Below are 20614 nucleotides of genomic sequence, written 5' to 3' on the forward strand. Positions count from 1 at the left end.
TCAATATATCAGTTCCAAGACTAGCAATGATTTCTATTAAAATATTGTTGGATTTCGTCGACGAAAGGGGATTGGAATAAAATTATAGTATTTCGAAACATACGCAATGACATCCGACATATATTTAAACGTTCTCGAAAAAAAAGTAATTGCTGATTTCTTAAGAACTGCAAGGATTATGTTAATTTTATTAAAAGTTAAACTTCCTTTCCACATCGTTTCTTAATTTCAACTTACCACTTCCGGCCAGAACGTAGTTTTAGAATCACTCTTAAATTCAAATTGAGGAAAGCGGTATTTAACCGCGAAGTTCTACTGTCTTAGTTAGAGAGAACCAGAGATTCTGGATGGCACGCATCCGCCTTTTTAGGCTACTCTCTCTTAACTCAGCAATAGAAAGGGTTGTTAATAGTTCACTAGCAAGAGAATAATTTGAAAGTAATAATTATCAGTTATGAAGACGAGGACAATCTATATACATGATAATGTTCAGGAAATGATTAGATAAAATAGGGATTTAATGATGGTTCTAATTGCAAGTGAGGACGAGTAATTAGTTAAAAATCTTTAGTGTATTGACAAAAAGGCTACAGAAATTACTTAAATTCTTTTGTTTAACAGAGGAATTTTTATGCAAACTTAGACTCTATTCTTATAGCATAGAACTATCAGAATTTATTATTCAATAAGAAAAATTACTGAAAATGATAATATTCTTATATATTCATCACTTTTTCAGTATCCACACAGGTTTATAGGTTCAAATGCCATATTTTAAAATCAAAGTTATTTATGAAATAAAACCATACAAAATATGATAAATCATTTGTGTGTGCAAATTTTTAAATCAAAATCTCTTACATTAAATTATTTCTGTCTTTTAAATTACATCCCATAATTTATTTCAATTTAATTGACTAATGTGTTTGTACTAATATTTCAAAGTTCTTTGAAGCACTTTTTGTGTTCTGAAAATGCCAAGTATTTCCATAATAAAAATAAGCAGGCATACAGAATAATTAATTTAATAGTTGATATAATCTCTTTTAACTTATTTCATGTCTAAATTTTCTGCACAGAAATCCTCTGGCTAATTTTTAGTATCTTTTATCGGACGAAATTTTTCAAAGAGGAATGAATTAAAGTCTTGATTGCGCAAAACACATCTTTAAAGCTAAATGTATTCTAAGAAGTACAAAAAATGTAAACAAGATTTTGTTTTCCCCAAAATCAGTCATTTAAACTATTCAAACCGTTCAGGAAAAGGATAAACATTGCGAACATAAAAATCTGCTCTTTTTTATATATACTTTACTAAAAGGAAATGTGCTCCTTCTTTTTATAAATAAAGGAACTCATTTTCCTTTGTAAACTTTTGAAAGTCGCTAACTTTTAAAAAATGATAAACTATGCCAAGGTAGAAACCCGCCTTTTTTTTTTAAAAAAAAGGTTCACTAGAACAGTTCGCGTACGTAGAATCCGTGCCTTTCGATTGGGTTCTATTGACTAGAGCTACAGCTCAAAAAGCCATATTACGTAAAAGGTACTTTACAATATAGAATTTAAAATAAAAACTGACTAAAATTACATATATATAAATTATTTTAAATATATACATTATTAGAAAAGATATATATATATGATTAAAATTAATATGGGATATGTAACCTCTAGAAAATCGTCTCGCAGCTGAATGAAACTACAGTTTTAAACGCGGGAAATCAGAACAGGTGGCATCACAGTGACGTCAGATTACTGCCTGCTAATTTCCCCCATTAGGCTCGCGTCGGCTAAGGCTACTATAAAGGTAGTATCTCTAGTAGCTCTAGCGTCGGCGAGGAGTCGAACAAAGAAATGAGCTAGCCCTTTCTATTTATCCCTGGGTGCGAATAGCTTAAGCGGCTAATCGCACCGGTGGTGTGAATAGCATCGGCCCGATTACCAACAGGGTAAAAGGTGTTTTTAAGTGTAGAAGTTATTTCTCATCTGGCAGCAACAAACATTTCACAGTTGCAAACATGGCGGACGGCGAAGCAGATTGGGGTAAGTCACTTTCCTTTGATTTTCATTTTATTTGTATATCAGTAGCAAAATTACTAAATAAATTATTAACTTTATATAATACTCTTTGTAGAAAATGAAGACTTCGAGCCTGCAGTTTTTAAGAAACCTATACCACACACTGACAGATGGGAAGGTGAAGACGAAGATGATGATGTAAAAGTAAGATTTTGAAATAATTTTTGCACAGTATAAATTTTATGGTATTATTTATAAAGATTGTCAGTATAATTAGCAAAAAATAATTTTAAACTACTTGCAAATGGTTTAAAAAAGCGTTTTAGTCAGAAACTGTGGGAAGAAAGCATGCCGCGACCTGATTATGAAAGTTTACATCATACATGTTACTTTCAATGCTGTAAGTGTCTAAAAATAAAGTGTTTTATCTGTCTAAAAATCACGAAATGAAGAAGCAGAGTTTGGAAAATATCTTTCTGATTTTTTATAAAATAATGACTATCTGGGCCTAATAATTTTAAGCTGTAAATATTTTCCTCACCTATGCGTGCGGTGGTGCTTGGGAACGTTTTGATTAAAATTGAGAAGTGAACTTATCGTTGTATTTGTTTATGTTTCAGATCATCTTAATTGGAGTTTGGGGTATATTATTTCAGTTAGTAAACTGTTATTCGAAACTTATGACATCAGTTATGAAATAAGAAATTATTGAGATATTTTTTCCTCATTCACATGTATCATATTAATATGTATAATGTATTTTAGACCGAGAGTATTTTGAGTGTCATTTTGTATATATGTATGTACTTGCAGCTAGAATATTGTAAAAAAATGCAGAGAGAAGACACTGATAGCTAACACTTATTTCATGTACTCATCATTACCAAATGTTAGCATTACAAGATTCATATTAATTGATTCAAATTAGTGACCTTTACCACTTGATGATTTATTAATATGCTTTACCATTTTAAAACATTGATAGTTCACTCTGCATTCTCAACAGTGGAAAGCGTTGACTGTAGATAATTTTTACTTCTGCCACGTGTAGTGTAAATGCAACACCATTTTTCTTCCTTCACAGAAGTTTGCTTTTAGAATGATTTCTGTAAAGTAGTTAAGAGGCACAAATTTGTCCATATGCGCTTTGGGTAAATATAAACTTGCATTAATACCGTGTGATAAAACATAAGGATTTGGCGAAATTATTTATATGGCTCTAGTGTAGAATCGGATGCCTCTTAGATTGGCAATAAATTTTGTTCAATTTTGACAACGAGTGAATTTGTTTTAGCCTTATATGACATCATTCTACTCATTTTATAAAGTGAAAATAGATAGATGTGTACATGGACAGAAAGTCAAGGCAGTGTGCAATGCCTAGTTTTTGAACAATTCTCTGAAGTTTTTTTAAAAGTGAAAATAAATTGATGTGTACATGGACACCGAGGTTGTGCCATTCTTTGACTTCTTATTTAGGTTTTGTATAGCAGCCAACTTGAAATTGCGCCTTCCTGGCGTCAAAAAAGAATCTCCGAAAAAAAAAAAAAGAGGCATGCAGTTGTAAACATTTACTGTATTTATTTATTTATTTTGTTTGTGGTGTAGTAGACTAAATGTGCATCATGTACATATATATGGACATACAGGGTTAGATAAAGGGCAATTGGGGCCTGCATTTAAAAAAGCACCACGTTACCATCAAAATGAACAAAAAAAAAAAAAAAAAAAAACTTTTTAAATTTAAAGCAAATTGCTTTTGATGATAATGGATAAATTATGAATTATTCAAATAATTTAAAATATATTTATTTTAAGTTCGCATTGCTGGATGAGATTTATTAATGTGTTTATTGTTATATAATACAGTCAAAAGTCATTAATCCGGTCTCGTCGGGACTTCGGCGATTCCGGATTATAGATCATCAGTTTAAATCTCGTAAGATGGCATGCAGAAATTTTAAAATTAATAATATGAAACCGTAATTTATGAAATAAAGAACAATTATGATCTAAAGGGTATCAAAATTTACAAAAAAAAAAAAAAAAAAAAAAAAAAAGCTTAATATTTATTTGTTTACTGTATTAAACATTTCTTTCAATGTAAGTTGTTTAAGTTGCTTCATTTTATGTGATAATACTTTCTCTTTAATTCTATAAACGGACATAATTTCTTGTTCAGTTACAAAGTTCTGCTGTTCAAGTCCCGTTAATTGCTGTGCAGAAAATACCGACTAACTTGTCAATCGAAATTTTTTCGTTTTCACTAACCTCTCTGTCACATTCTTCATATCTTTATCCATTTTTTTGCAGCAATTCCACTTTTTGTTTGTTGGACATCGAAACATACTTTCGTTTTGTAGATCCTTTAGAAGTTCCAGCATCGGAAATTCTATTTGACATAATCGAAAGTTCAAGTTTACTTTTATAAAATTGCTCTTACAGTCTGCAAAAAATAATAAGCGGGATCCAATTCGAAGATTAAGGAACAACGCAATCATTAACATTAACTGAAATAGATAATTAGATAATTTTAGCTTACACCGTCCGTTATACATTAAATACGCAGGCGTAAATGTATTCAGCACTCGCGCACACGCATATGCGCAGTAGTCAAGGTCTTACGCGCACGCGGCAACGCAGCGCATGCGCAGAAAGTTTTTAGCTTTGAGGTCCGGATTATGGGTGTCCGAATTAATGACTTTTGACTGTATAAGAGTAGTACCTGTGCAGAGTTGACAACTCTACCGATTTAGGTGGGAGACTCCTGATTTTCAACCGCTCTCCTGCCAACCCAATTTACAATATATTGACTTTTTCTTATGATTTTTATGCAACTTGGCTTAATATTTCATTATATGAACAAACAAAAAGTGATTTTGGACGTCTGAAATCAGTTGAATTTTCTCTAGATTATATCTAAAACAAAACCTTGCGAATCAGATGAAAATTTCTGCTTTGTGAGTAAGAGCATAGGTATCCAGAAATGTCGTTCTCCAATGGGTAATCTAGCTTCACTGTGTATCTATCATCTGGCATATACAGTCTTTAATCCGGACCTCAAAGCTACAAAATTTCTGCGTATGCGTAAAATACGTTTATGTATGCGCGTTTAATGTATAACGGACAGTATAAGCTAAGCTAAAATTATCTAAGTATCTATTTCAGTTAATGGTGTAGATTGCGTTGTTCCTTAATCTTCTAATTGGATTCGGCTTATTATTTTTTGCAAAGTGTTAGAGCAATTTTATAAAAGTAAGCTTGAACTTTCGATTATGTCAAAAAGAATTTCCAATTCTGGAGCTGCCAAAGGATCTACAAAGTGAAAGCATGTTTCGATGTACATCAAACAAAAAGCGGAATTGCTGTAAAAAATGGATAAAGGCATATCCTTTGTTTCTCTAACCATTCTGAAATCTGTTCATCAATTTCACGCTGCTCTGGGGGGGGGGTTGCAGTGCACAATGAACTGGAAGTTGATCTGTCAGCACTATCCTTATCTTCAGGGCAGATGTTTTTATTTTATTTGGCTTATAATTCCTTACAAAATGTAGTATTTTATCTCGAGGTACTCCGTCTTTGAAATATCACGAATACACATCAAATAGTTTTCTGGTTGCAATTTTCTAATTTCGACTATGCATAATATATGCTTTACGCATGCGCGCTTTGAAAGAAATGTTTAATAAAGTAAACAAATAAATATTAAGCTTTTTTTTTGTAAATTTTGATACCTTTTAGATCATAATTGCTTTTTATTTCATAAATTACAGTTTCATATTTTTAATTTTATAATTTCTGCATGCCATCTTACCAGATTTAAACTGTTGATCTATAATCCAGAAAAACCGATAATCTGGAATCGCCGAAGTCCCGACGAGTCCGGATTAAAGACTTTTGGCTGTATTAGCCAATGAGCACAAAGCAAGCTCAAGGCTGTTATTTAGATGTTCTTAATTATTTTGTTCATCTTGTCCTGAGTTGTGTGAGTACATGTGCCTTTGGGAAATAGTTTTAGAAATTATCATCTTTTGTTATGTCTGCGAGAAAGGTGAAATACTTGTGAACGTTTAAAAAATCGTACACAGTTGACTTTCCTTCCATTATTTCCTCAAGGAAATGTAATAAATTTGTGATGTGTACCGTGGTGAAAGAGCGGATGTTCTCAAACATGTGCGTACACAAAAACACAAGGACAACATGAGTTGTTTTGAAAACAACAAAAAATTAAATTTTTCTTCGGAAACAAAGGACTAAAAATTTATTAATGCAGAATGTCTGTTCTCTGCCTTTTTACTGGAGCACAACCTGCCACTGAATGCCTCTATCACGCTGCAGCTTTATTTAGAAAAATGTTTCCCGTTAGTGAAATCGCTAAGAAATACTCAAATAAAGGACCAAAAGAGGTGCAATTGTTAAAGAAATGGGTTTGAAAAATAAATCTTCAGTTATTGATTGCATTAAAACAGCTCCGTTCTGCCTCTCTGCTTATGGAAGCAATAATACCGATTCAAAACTGTATCCAATTGTCGTTTCTTTTTTAATCCAGAGTCTTCAGAAATTGAGCGCAGTTTACTTTCTGTCCCCACTTTAGAAGGGAATTCGACAGGCTTTAATATAGCACAGCTAATTATTAAAACTTTAAAAACTGTCTGTGGCTTCAGTATTGTTCATTATGAGGGACGTTTTACTGTTGCTGGTATTCGATGCATAGATATTGAAACTTTGAGGAATATTGTGATAAAGGTGAAGGAGTGCATTAGTTGATCTGATTCCTGTATTTTAATGCAGCAGCATGGAATAGCATTAAGTATAAAAATATAAATTATTTCTTATACAGAAGCGAAATTCATGCTGAGAGCACTAGCCTTTCACTCCCAGCAGATGTACCAGAAAAGAGACTGAGGGGAGATAGAAGTTGTGATCTAAAAACATACACAACCGTGCCCCTCATGCTGATTGGCTAGTACAGCATACCTCTCATTCGCATCAATGAAATGCTACAGAGTATGTCCCCAGTGATAAAGTCATGATTACAAATGACAATAAATATTTGCAATGTATACAGAAAATGATGCACAATGTAATAACCATAGATGCAGCCGGAACATATGCATAATACAAAGCGCTATATACTAAAAGTTTGTACTTAAGGAATGCTGTCTGTGACTAAACGCTTGGAAAATTTGACCTTATGCCCACTCTTAGGGGTACATGTTTGATTTTAACTGTGTGGGGAGGGAGCTGAAACCGGAAGAGATACAGATGGGAAATAAGTAATGTCATCTGGCAGATTTTGTGTGATCAGTTGAAATTGTAGTATGTTTTTCATTTACATCAATAATAAAATTCTTATCAATTCTGTCAGTGATTAAATAAGGTCTAGTATAAGGTGATGTCAGCGGAGGATTAACTCTGTCAGATCTTGAAAATAACAAGTTTTTAATGAGGGATTACTGAAAATTTTAGGACTACTGTGTAAGGCAGTAGAAATAGGATTTAAAGACCATATTGTTTTTTAATTAGTTGACATATGTGGAATTTAAGGTCTGGTGTATGGTATCTTAGGTTAGTAGACTGGAACGTAATCTTAATGTTGTGCCATAAAAAAGTTGAGCAGAAGTTGCTTTGACATTCTCCTTAGTGGCTGAGTGTATGCCTAAGAGAACAACTGGGAGAGTTTCTGTCCATTTTGCCATATTATGTGTTATAAGGGCTGTTTCAAGATGCTGATGGAAGGTGCTGATCATTTTCTTCACCCGATAACTTAAATCCTAGGAAGTTTATAGTAGATTGACCAAATTGGCACTTTTCTAGATTTATTCACAAACTATATTCTTGAAGTTTAGAAAATAACAGGTTTAAATACTAAGTGCTCATGTTCATTATTAGAAGCTGCAAGTAAATATAAAAAAAATGTGTAAAAAATGGCAAGTCCCTAGTGACATCGTTGATAAACGATTAAAGAGTTGAGGAAGAATTACAAAGATCAAATTGCATTCTCCAAACTTTCAGAGAGAAGTACATATAGCTTTTCTATGTACATCATCTGGATGTATGGACATTTGGTAATATGCTTTGGCATGATTAGCATGACTAAACATTTGTTTACTATGCAGTTCTGAAGTAAAATGAGCTATGCACGGAATAATAAACTTTTCTTTGACAGTCTGTGTATTAAGAGAGTGATAGTTGCCAACAGGTCTCCACTCGACAAACCTTTCTTGTGCACCATGTACAAAAACGAAGAACAGGAATTACTCAAGTAGAATTATACTGTGAAATTCAGCGTTAGCAATTTTCAGGTGGTTAAGGACTAACTGTCAAGGTATAGCAGCAACTAGAGGACCTTTAGTATTTATACTAGCAGCTCCGCTGCCAGCCTTCGTCTGGCTTTCAAATGTACTGGAAAAATGGCTGAAGGGAACACCAAACGTTAAATTTAAAAACTGCATAGAATTGTACTCTGCAGAAAAACTTCATAAAAAAAGTTATTACGTATAACAAAATTACAATGAAATAAGTAATATCCCTTGATACTAATATTAATCATCCTAATAAATAAATTAACTAACTTCCCTTTGCAAAATCTTAAGAACTCTAATGGTATAAAGGAGGTTAAAAACTTTGTTTCTTAATAAAATAACTCAAAACTTTTCAATATCTTTAAAACAGTGAAATGAGCAATAAATAACATAAAAGTATACAAAAAAACAAGAAATTCTGAAAAGCAAAGTATAATTAATGATATTTTATCTTATATTTTCAAGAGAAAAAAATTACAATGAAATAAGCTATATCCCTTAATACAAATATTAATTATCCTAATAAAAAATTAACCAACTTTCCGTTGAAGAAAAAAAATCATGCAAAACTTTTCAATATCTTACAAACAGTGAAATAAGCACAAAAATAAAATGAAGGAAACTCAATAAACAGAACATTCTGCGCAGAAGTTTACTGCAGAGAAAAAAAAAAAAAAAAAAAAAAAAAAACAATTAAAATGTATTGTATATATAAAAAAATGACAATGAAATATGCCAATCTCTTAAAAACAGTGACATAAGAAATATGATGAAAAATAGTTGCCAAGCCCATATTTCTAAAAGAATGAAACTATCCAAAATGATGCTATATCATTAAAAATTTATAAACAACAATAAGAAATCAAAATTCTTGCCAAAATCACATTTTTAAAGATGTGAGATCGGAAGCTTCATTTAAAATTTTTTTAAAAAATACAAAATATTATAATTTTTCCAAAATTCTTTCTGTAAAAGCAGTCGCAAGGGTGAAATTTTAACATGTCCAAAAATCAAAGAAATACTGTAGATTTTTTAAAATAAACTTTTTTAGAAAAAATCTCGTTGAAAAGGTGTGTTTGTTAAATAAATTCGTTTATTTGTTACTCACTTTGTTAAATAAATTCGTATTTAATCGATTTATTGAAACACGAAATTTATTTTGAGTTCGTAAAATAGCTAAGTGTCTACGTTTCATGACGATGTGAAAATGGAGCGTGTAGAGTAAATTTTTGCTTTCCTATAGCCCATTATGTCTCAGAATGATGCAATTTCGTCACAAAACATAAAATAAAAAAAATTCGAATTTCGAAAACATCGCTTCGAGGTGCACTGGCTCTTGTCTAGATGCACCTATGTACCAAATTTTGTAGCCGTGGGTCTATTAGCTTACGCGCAGTGCGAACAAAAGACACACAGACAGTCTCTCTCTTTTATTATATGTAGAGATAATGTACAGTATTGTGTTTCATAGGTTGGTTGGGATTGGTTAATTTAGTAATATCAGGATATTGTAAAAATAATATACCAAATCCATTACTTACACAAGCTGATTTTTCAGAAGAAATATTACAGGTATTTAATTTGCTCAGGTACCTTAAAATCTGTTGTTAAATCAATCAGATGCTTACTGTATAAATCAGAAGATAAGTTGAAATATAAAAAAAATCTGCACCTATGATCACCTATGTAACATTACAAATATAAAAAGAGAAAGTAAAATTGCATCTTGAACCAAAATTGACAAATTGTTTTACGACCATAAACATTAATGGGTGTTCCGTTGGCAGCACGGAAAGTTTGGAGTACTGTTGCCTTCATTTCAGATTTGCTGGTGACAATTAAATTGGCATCACTTCCTAAATTGTATTAGAAAACATCTACCCGTAGATTGATCTCTAATTAAAAGGCGACACATTGTGTGAGGATGGGAAGAGTCAGTTGCCTCTACCTTTCATTCATCAAGTTTCCCATGTAGGAACACGTAAAAAATTTTTTTGCATTGCCCTTGGAATTTTCAATGATACTATAGTTCGACTGTCTCAAATGCAACCTTGGCTGGCATTCTCTCAAAACACATAGACTTGTCCAAAAGGGGAGAGGTCACATGAAAGTCTTCTCTTCTCCGGAAAGAGAGAATTTATATACTTGAGGGAAGAAAAGTCCTCATCCTTCCACCCTATTTTGAGAATAATTCAGTCCGAATGGTGCATGCATGTTTCTGCTCATGATTACGGATGAGGCCGTCGAACTACACCAGAACTTGTTATGTAACTGGAAACATTTGTGGCTAGAAAAATTTATACGAGATGAACTGGAACGACGAAGTTTGGAAACCTCTTTCTGAAGAGCTTTGATTTCCTTAGGGAGTAGAGCCTGAGAGGAAAAGCTGGCATTTTCCAAATAAAGTTCATTGTTAGGGATGGTAGCGAAAATGTTTGTGTTGTTTATAGCCAAAATTCGATCAGCTACTGCTGCCATTTTATTACAAGTAATAGGAGAGATGGATGCTAATATAGCTAGCTTAGACAGGAACAGGCATTGCTTGATTAAAAATAATTCAAATAAGAGGGAATCATCAATATCGTGATACTTTGCTTGAGCCGAGTATAATATCATAATGCAGAGGAGTTTGCTGGGCTTCCGATCATCAAGGCTTTCACCTGCTAGCAGCAGACGAATTTCTTCTAGCTTTGATTCAGAATATCTTTCAATAATTTTTTATTTCAGATCCTTATATGGGTTGACTTGATCAGACTTGAATGATAACATCATCAACAACAGTGGTGATGTAAGGTGGCAAATGCACCATGACATGGTTGGATTTGGTCTTTTGTTTTGATATTGGTTTAAGAGGTGTTAATTTGAACATCAACTCCAAAATGTGAAACCTAAGAGATGGATCAACTTGAATAAAAGTGGGATCACTATAGCAGAAGTTTTAGTGTGCCCAGTGCCCGTTTGCCCAGTGGAACACTTGCTAGCGGGAAGAATTGAAACCGAAAGTGTCCATTTCTGTAAAACAATTCAAGTCCAAAAGTCACCATTGAAGGAGTGTATGTTAGTTGATCTGACTCCCATATTTTAATGAAGCTGCATGGAACAGCATTAAGTACAAAAATATAATTATTCCACATACAGAAATTAAATTCATGCCGAAAGCACTGTCACAGCCTTTCACTCCCAGAGGACCTGCCAGAAAAGAGACTTTGAGGTTGAAAATTGAAGTATGCATACAGTATTCCTGTATGTGTGCCTCTTGTATCATTCATGTGTGTCTCTTGATGATTAACTAATGCTGCGCATCTCACGCTCGCAGGAATGAAATGCTACAAAGGAAAGCATTTGCTGGCCCTTTTCATCAATTTTTTTTAATAGCAATCTTCCAAGTTTTCTCTTTGCCCCATCCTTTCAACAAAAACTCTATACCAGTTGCTCACTATTCCAATCTATTTTTGAAGAATACCAATTAATTTGTTTTACAGATGGAGGTAAGATAAATAAGGTTGGCCATGTATTTGTTGTTTATGAAGATAAGCAAGTAAGAGATTTCAAGCAGTACATAATTAGTGATAAGTGCTTTGTTTTTTAGGCTGAGTTGCTGTGTTTAAATCTTGCTGTGAAATGGATTCAAAATTCTTGTGGTAGGAGATCAATTGCATGTTTTAATATGTAACTCAGTTTTCGAGTGGGCAAGGCAATTTTAAAAGGTATTTAAAGCAATTTAGATTTGTTTTAAGTGCTTTGTGCAGCTGCGGTAGTGGGATGAATATGTTAGTGTATTCTTAAGTACGTACATCATGTCTGGCAGAGAACAATACTTCAAGGGAATTTTTGTGAATCTTTTCCTGCATTTTCGCGCAAATTTTTGTAATTTATAAGAAAATAGCAGTGTACATGGATAAAGTTAAGAGTGTGCACAATGCCATTTTTGTGCAATTCTGGGATGTTTTTTTAAGTAAAAATAAGTCGACGTGTACATGGTTTCCACATGCTCTTTTTACAAAACTACTTATAACACATAGGGTTGCCGTAAGTAGGGTCGCCAAATTTGGCAATTTATGCGAATTTTGGCCTGGTTGCGTTAATACGTAAGTACCTATTTTATTTATTTTTACTTTAATTTTAGAGTATAAAAATTTATTTTGGGTACATACATATTAATTGTGTACTATTGATCATGCAAGTTGGCTACCATCAAACCCCGAAAATTGGCAAAGATCTTGCCAAAGTTGCACCAATCGTTCCTGCGAAATTCTGAAGGAACTGATGACTCTTTATTGAATAAACAATCAGTATTCAACCCACTTTATGAAAAGACTTTCATTGGTTTCTACAATTATGTTGGGCCCTCCAATTTTACTAAAAGCTCTGTTTAGAATGTTATGAATTCAGACTTCCAGCAGATTATTGTGCCAGTTTATGACTGTTCAGCTAAGGTGTTGTGTCCCATAATGTGCATTTTTTATAAGGTTCATGTAACTTTAAAAATAACCCACTGCTTATTCTGTAGAAGGCTGATCTCAAATTTTAATCATTTTCTGCAAAATGCAAGAAAAAATATAGCAGTGAAAGTTAATTTATATCCTTGTTCATGAACACAAAACATGACTCATTAAGAAGCTATTAGAGTTACATCAAATAAAGGCAAAGATATTATGAGTGTGTTGTTATGTCTTGCATATCCATAATTGCCATGAAATCATGCTGTTTGGTGACAGTTTCATGGCTGATGGGCTAATGTGTTAATACTTTACTTTGAAAGTAATTTCACTTGTGAATATGCAGTTTTGTTTATACAAAATGTTTATATGTGTCTTTGTAAAAGAGTTCTTCCATTCTTCAGAAAACTTCCCTATTACAGTCAAAAGTCGTTAATTCGGACACCCATAATCCGGACCTCAAAGCTACAAACTTTCTGCGCATGCGTCGCGTTTAATGTGTAACGGACGGTATAAGCTAAGCTAAAATTATCTAATTCAGTTAATGTTGCGGATTGCGTTGTTCCTTAATCTGCGAATTGGATCCGGCTTATTATTTTTTGCAGACTGTTAGAGCAATTTTATAAAAGTAAGCTTGAACTTTTAATTTTGTCACATAAAATTTCCGATATATATTTACTAATATGTAAAGGATCAACAAAGCGAAAGTATGTTTCGAAATCCGAAATCTGTTTATCAATTTCACACCGCTGTGCGCAATGAATTGGAATTTGATCTGTCAGCACTATCCTTATCTTCAAAGCAGATGTTTTTATTTTATTTGGCTTATAATTCCTTACCAAATGTAGTATTTCATCTCGATGTACTCCATCATTGATATGATTTAAATCAAGTTCCTTGTCATTATAATTCGCTTCTGATAGTGAAGAAAGTGACCCAGAGGTTATTGAAAACGAAAAAGTTTCGATTGACAAATTAGTCGGTATTCTCAACACAGCAATTATAGGACTTAAACAGCGGAACTTTGTAACTAAACAAGAAATTATGTCTGTTTAATAGAATTAAAGAGAAAATATTATCACATGAAACGAAGCAACTTAAACAACTTACATTGAAAGAAATGTTTAATAAAGTAAACAAATAAATATTAAACTTTTTCTTTTAGTAAATTTTGATACCCTTTGGATCATAATTGTTCTTTATTTCATAAATTACGGTTTCATATTTTTAATTTTGTAATTTCTGCATGCCATCTTACCAGATTTAAACTGATGATCGATAATCCGGACCCGACGAGTCCGGATTAACGACTTGTGACTGTATTTATTTGTTTCACTCTGATATGTTTTGTCCTTGTACTCACATTTCTTTTTTTTCTTAGTTTGAATTGTATCACACCTCCATATATTGAAGTGAATGAATACATGCTTTGCTTTGCTTTCTTTTCTTTTTCTTTTTTTTGCTTTATTTCATGCCTGCTAAAAATTTAGATATTTAATCATGAGTATCTTGAAAAAGTGGTTAGTAAATTACCACTAATTTTGTGGCTCCTAACACTGTTTGGCGAAACAAAGTGTCAAAAGCAAGCAGAACTGCTTTTGTTTGATAGAAATGAAACTTCAGATTACCCGAGCTTTTAAGAGAAGAAAAAGTTTGAGACTGGATTACTCAGAAGATGAGAGTCTATTACATCACAATTAGTTGATGAAATTATTTCAAGCATATTAACCCTTCAAGGGGCCTGGCCGAATATGTGTTCAAAATTATTTGCCATGATGCCTTTATATAAATAAACATTCATCTTGAAATGTATTCAAACAATTAAGGGAGTATATATATTGGAAGAAATTTAATTAATTTAAATGCATTTTAATGATAATGTGCAATTTAAATGAATTCTACTATGTTTGAGATGATTCCTGCTTAGAGAGATATAGTGTAAGCTCAAATCAGTTTACATACTTCTTGCTCTTTTGTTACATAGTCCCTTCATTTTGAGCTCTTTATAAGTGATTGTGATACAGTTCATGGAGACTTGGGAGCTCATATCAACTTATGTAATTCATGTTGGAAAGCTACAGTTAGAGCTGAACTATTTGTAATGATTTCAGTACATAATAGCCTTTGTTTCTGAGAGTATATGCAAGCTAAATATGCCTCTTCTTTCATTTGAAGGCTGATAAAAGTTGTAACAATTAATCAGCCATATTTAAAAAGTAAGTCCATGTTCTATTCATTGTGATTATGCATTGGAGAAACTCATTTTTACAAGTCTAAGAATTTTTTCCTTGGTTATTGGAATTGAATAACAGCTGAACTTGTGTATTCTGAAAAGTTGAACCTATTTCTATTATTTCATCTTTTAAAGTGCTTGCCATTACACTGAGTATTAGTTTATAAACTGATATAACACATTTAAATGATAATGCTGTTTTATTCACTTATCTTTAAAACTTCTGCTTGCTGTATGTTTTTTGCTGTATGGATATTACTTCTTGAGTTTTATAAAAATATGTGGTATTTATATCCCGTGTATTTGATACTTATATCCTATTTGTACTATCCTGTGGAATTATGAGCCACACTTCTATGTACTTCATTAAAACATCCATCAGGTTCTCTATGCAATCCACCATATAACCACTTCTGTGGACATACTGTGAAAGCCTTTTTTCAAATTTTATAACCTTTTTTTTTTTTTTTTTTTTTTTTTTTTTTTGTTGTTGTATGAAACATTAAGCAAATAAGAGATATGTAACTCCCTCATAAAGCAAAAATAGGACTATGATTGTATGTCCTGAATTTGGCATTACCAGATATTCAAGATTGTACTGTATTTGACCCACTTTGTTTTTGCATCTTACCAATTCTGCTGTTCTGTTGTGCCCTCCAGTTTTATTGGAAACTCTGTTTAGAATACTGTAATGCAAACTTCTCAAAGATAATTGTTCTAATCTGTTCCTGATTCATATTCAGCTGTTTGTTTGCTTTATTTATTAGATGTTAGTTCTCTCAATCACTTGTAAAGGGGCTAAAGTGCAATCAATGTAGATGTTACGAGTGGGTTAGGATGTCATACTTGTTCATAATTGGCGTTAAATCACACTGCTTTGGGTAGTTTCATGGTCGATGGGATAATATGTAAATACAAAATATTTAAAGCAATAATCTGAGTAAACTCTTTCTTGGTATATTTGGAATAAGGGAAATGATATGTATTCCACATGATTTAATTTGTAACTTTTCTAAAGTTTCAGAAGGATTAAAAAAATCAAAATTAAATGGTTAATAATTAGTGACAAAATTTATCATTAGTAATTTCTGATTAGGATTTAAATTCATAAAAATTAAAAATAAAATTTATGAAGTTCTAACATATTAGTTGGTAGTTGAATCAAACTAAAATATATTTGGGATGATTTGATGTTAATGTACAAGATATTGAAGAATTTTCTAAACTAAACACAGATATAAATTTTAAAATATATTTATTTTCTTTTACAGCTTTCATCTGCGAATACTTCTTTAAATGTGGTTGATAACAGAAAGAGATGACAGTCCAAATGTTTCTGTACAAACTGTCTGTGATTCATGCTTTTGATCACTGGACAGCTATCTGGACACCAGTTTGCTATCCATTTTTTTTTTTTTTTTTATTTGTGAAGTCATCATGGATAATATTGTGTGCACATCTGTAAGTTTGATATGAATCACAGTTTCACCAATATTGACTTCTTTGCAGTTTAAGCTTTGCTGCTCAATCTCCTGTTTCATTCTCTGGTGCTGTATTAATTAGTCTCTCATCCATTAATATTTTGTGGGATTCATTGATATTATTATTTAAAAATTGTTATACCCATTCATATATTCTCTCCTGGCTCAGATGACTGTCTCCATAGTTGAGCCATTATTATTGTTATTATTAATTTAAGGTTTCAGATTGTATGTCTCCTTACCACAAAAAAGAGCAACGTTTCATTGCTTTTTCATGAAAATTAACAGAACAGCCATGTTGCACAAGCTATTGTATCATTACTTAATTATCATATATTTTGTGATCAGTTTTGTGCCCCATATAATTCATACTAATTATGCACTTTAAATTAATTCCTCATATTTAATTACTTGCATCAATAACGTGTAGTCAAAAGTGTTAAATATGCAATTATAATAAATTTGATTTGTTACAGGATAATTGGGATGATGAAGAAGAAGAAAAGGAAGAAAAACCCGAACAAAATGGTATTTTCCTACATTATAATTAAATTTATTTAGCCTTATTACCATGAGAATTTCATTCATATTAAGAGTTAAAAATTACTTCAAATCAATTTTAATGTGTACATAAAAAAGTAACATGTAAAATTAAAAAAAAATATTTTTTTTGTCTAATTACTATATTAATAAAAGCTTTAAAAATATAGCGTTTCATTTTAATGACAAGAATTTTATGTTTTAGTGATTGCTGTACAGCCTAAAAAGAAAAAACACATAACACAAGTAATAGCAGAAAAAGAAGAAAAAAAAAGAAAAGAAATAGAAGAAAAAATGAAATTGGTAAGAAGTTATTTATTGGTTGAGAATATCTGCATGCCAACACATATAAATTAATTTGTTCGCAAATATAAAAGAATGTAAACCACTGTTATTTAACATTAGAGTAAACCAGATGATTCATGTATGTAAATGTGTGGCTCTTAATGGTGTATGGAATATTCATGAGCTTCATCTACTCAAAAGTCCTAGATTAATTTGTGCACAGTTGAATACCTAAAATTGAAGCTAAACTGTAGAAATATTAGCTAAAGTGCACTGAAAAGATATATATAAATATATTATTTGCTAAAGAAATATTAATTATTTTATGTCCTAATATTAATTTTAGTAGACGTATCTAAAAAGAGTGAACCCAGAGGTAGGAAGTTTAATCCCGAAAATTGTTTAAAAGTAACTTGAATGTAAATTGTTAAAAATGTTTTACGGGATTTGAATTAAATCATGAATAACAAAATTTCAAACTTTGAAAAAGAAATTAAATTTAAAGCAAGTAATTATTGCTATTGATCGGAAATTAGTTGACCTTTCAAGAGGAACAAACCAACTCCCATTCAATGAACAATAATTAATAGATACGAAGGTGTTTCGTTTTTTACTTAAGTAATAATGGTGATGCTAAACTGGCAAATTAAGTTAGGCCAAATAGTTCCGTGAAGTGAAGGTATTTAAAACCAAAGTAGAGTACCAAAGAACTCATTCTGAATTAAGCATTTTAGCTAATACAATATCTTAATGTACATTCACTTTTTTTCTTATTATATATATTAATATTTCAATTTTTATTATTTGCTTTGTTTTTGCAAAGATAACATTATGTTTCTTAATTTTCTAATGTTTATTTCAGTTACTTCGAGTTCTATTTCATTATTATACTTAAGATTACCATCGTTTAATTTTTATACAAATAGTTTTGAATTAACATGCATAAAAACGATGGTGTCGGGGATCAGTAACTCAAGTATTTTGTCAATTTTACTACATAAATTGCTTTTCACTCAAAATTTGTATTAGCGAAAATGCTTAATTCAGAATGAGTTCTTTGGTACTCTACTTTGGTTCTAAATACCTTCACTTCACGGAACTATTTGACCTAACTTAATTTGCAAGTTTGGTATCACCATTATTACTTGAGTAAAAGACGAAACACCTTCGTATTTATTAATTATTATTCATTAAACGGGAGTTGGTTTTTTTCCCCTTGAAAAGTCAACTAATTTCCGATCAATAGCAATAATTACTTGTTTTTAATTTAATTTCTTTTTCAAAGTTTGAAATTTTGTTATTCATGATTTAATTCAAGTCCCCGTAAAACATTTTTAACAATTTACATTCAAGTTATTTAAAAAAAAATTTCGGGATTAAACTTTCTACCCGATACTTCTACCTTGATACCCTAGATACTTCTACTAAAATTAATATTAGGAGGTAATGTAATCAATGTTTCTTTAGTAAATAAATTATTATCTTACTTTGCAGCTATTGCGCAAGTATTAGAATAACTTGTTTTCGAACTAAGTGAATTTTAAGATCATTTGATATATATATATATTTGCTATTGAAGAAAACGTTTCTAAATCCCTTCAGTAAAGCAAGTGTGTATCAAAAACATCATTAGGCTGATTATTAAATTAATGAAACTTAAATTTTGCATATTCCATTCTTCTTCCCTAAGCGATTCATTTTAAGTATTATTTGATCTGATTTGTATTCATCCACTTCGAACAAAGGTGTAATTTTTCATAAAGATTTTTTCAATCAATATTTGAACAGTTAATATTTAATTTAATTTTGTTTTAAACCAATAAATGGTGCATTACTAAATTCAGCCATACTATAGTTTATACATGAATTAATAATTTTTTCATTTACTTTGATAAATAAAAATATTTCTTCTCTGCTAAGGATTTTCTTGGTAGAAAATTTTGAAATGAAATTAACCAAAGAACAAATAATATATACTAGATTTATTAATATATTTTACTACTTCAGTAATATTATAATTCAGCAACCTAGATCATGCAATATAAAGTGAATTTAAGTTAGTTAGGGTTTCTTTGGGATCACATTGCCATATTGCACAAAAACTTCCCTAAAACTGCTTTTTACAGCCTCCTAGTTTTTTTATATTTCAAAGTTGATGGCTCTGCTTTTGTTTTAGTTGCCCTTTTTTAACCATGATCGATAATCCATTAAACAAACAAAGCAGGTTAAAAAATAAATAAATCTACAAAAAATACAAAACCATTTTTTGTTAGTGGGTGAATACCTTCTTAGTGCACAATCGGATAAAACCAGTGAACCATAGTTGATTCACCAGTCACAGCATGTGTTTCTTACTTCAGTAGTAGTTTCATATGTACAGAGCAGCTTTATCAAACAGGAAATTTACATGTAATTTTTGACATTTATTAATGCTGTTATGTTAATTCTGGAAGTATAAGACTAACTGAATTTGGAGGTTTTATAGTATGCAGAGAAAAGTTAATAGAAAGGTTATAGTAGAGGTTCAGAATTGTTGTTAGTATTAAAATCCACAGCTTAATGGCAAACAAACACACACACACACGAAAAAAAAGAAAAAAACTTGAAAGCTTTCAGATTTTACATTACGACCAAAGGGGCATGTTTTGTGCATTACCTTTATTTAGTAAATATCATGTTCTCAGCGCTTAAACTATAAAATTTCAATATCGCAAAATAATTTTTAAATGAGCATATCTTTAGAAGTTCTGATACACAGTCTCTCGTGCTGGAGATAAAAAAGTTTTTTTCATGTACAGTGTTGCCATTGCTCACTTTGAAATCATTGAGTTTGTTAATAAAAAATTCATTAAAGTGTAACAAAATATGAAATCGATAATAAAACAAATGCCATATTAGGGTTTCCAGATGCCCATATTCAGTGGAGGATTACGTTATATAAAATTTGAAGTCTCTAGGTACCGTTGTTTTATCACAATATGAGAAACATACATACATTTATGCAGATTCTTCATTATTTAATTTTTTTAAATATAACACGGGGTGATAATATTTGGCAGCAACAATTTGAAAAGTGAAATGGACATTTAAAGTTCTCAATGCAAAATGCCAAAACGAAATTAATAGCCCCTCTGAGCTAATGCCCTTTAGGCTAAAAAAAAAGTAAATGCATCAGTGACTTAAATAGTAATGCATGAAATATCTAATCATTTATAACATATTGAGCTGCATTTGCAAACAAACCAAAACAGGATGGAAAGAAAGAACCTTGCAAAAGCAGGCTTTTCACCTGTTAGACAAGAGCACACCAGC

General features: G+C 31.3%; 1 protein-coding gene across 1 annotated transcript in view; it reads left to right on the forward strand.

Moving 5' to 3' along the window:
• The first annotated feature begins 1895 nt into the window (after nt 1–1895).
• The window catches only part of eIF3j (eukaryotic translation initiation factor 3 subunit j), a 49991-nt gene continuing 31272 nt past the window's right edge, over nt 1896–20614 (forward strand). The window contains exons 1-4 of the mRNA XM_035365451.2: nt 1896–2043; nt 2135–2223; nt 16954–17005; nt 17223–17320. Coding sequence (XP_035221342.1) covers nt 2019–2043; nt 2135–2223; nt 16954–17005; nt 17223–17320 — 264 coding nt within the window. The 5' untranslated portion in view covers nt 1896–2018. The remainder of the gene's footprint in view (nt 2044–2134; nt 2224–16953; nt 17006–17222; nt 17321–20614) is intronic.

Source organism: Stegodyphus dumicola, chromosome 7 (assembly GCF_044657685.1).
Source record: "Stegodyphus dumicola isolate Sdum_Otavi_A_Nest chromosome 7, ASM4465768v1".
Lineage (NCBI taxonomy): Eukaryota > Metazoa > Arthropoda > Arachnida > Araneae > Eresidae > Stegodyphus > Stegodyphus dumicola.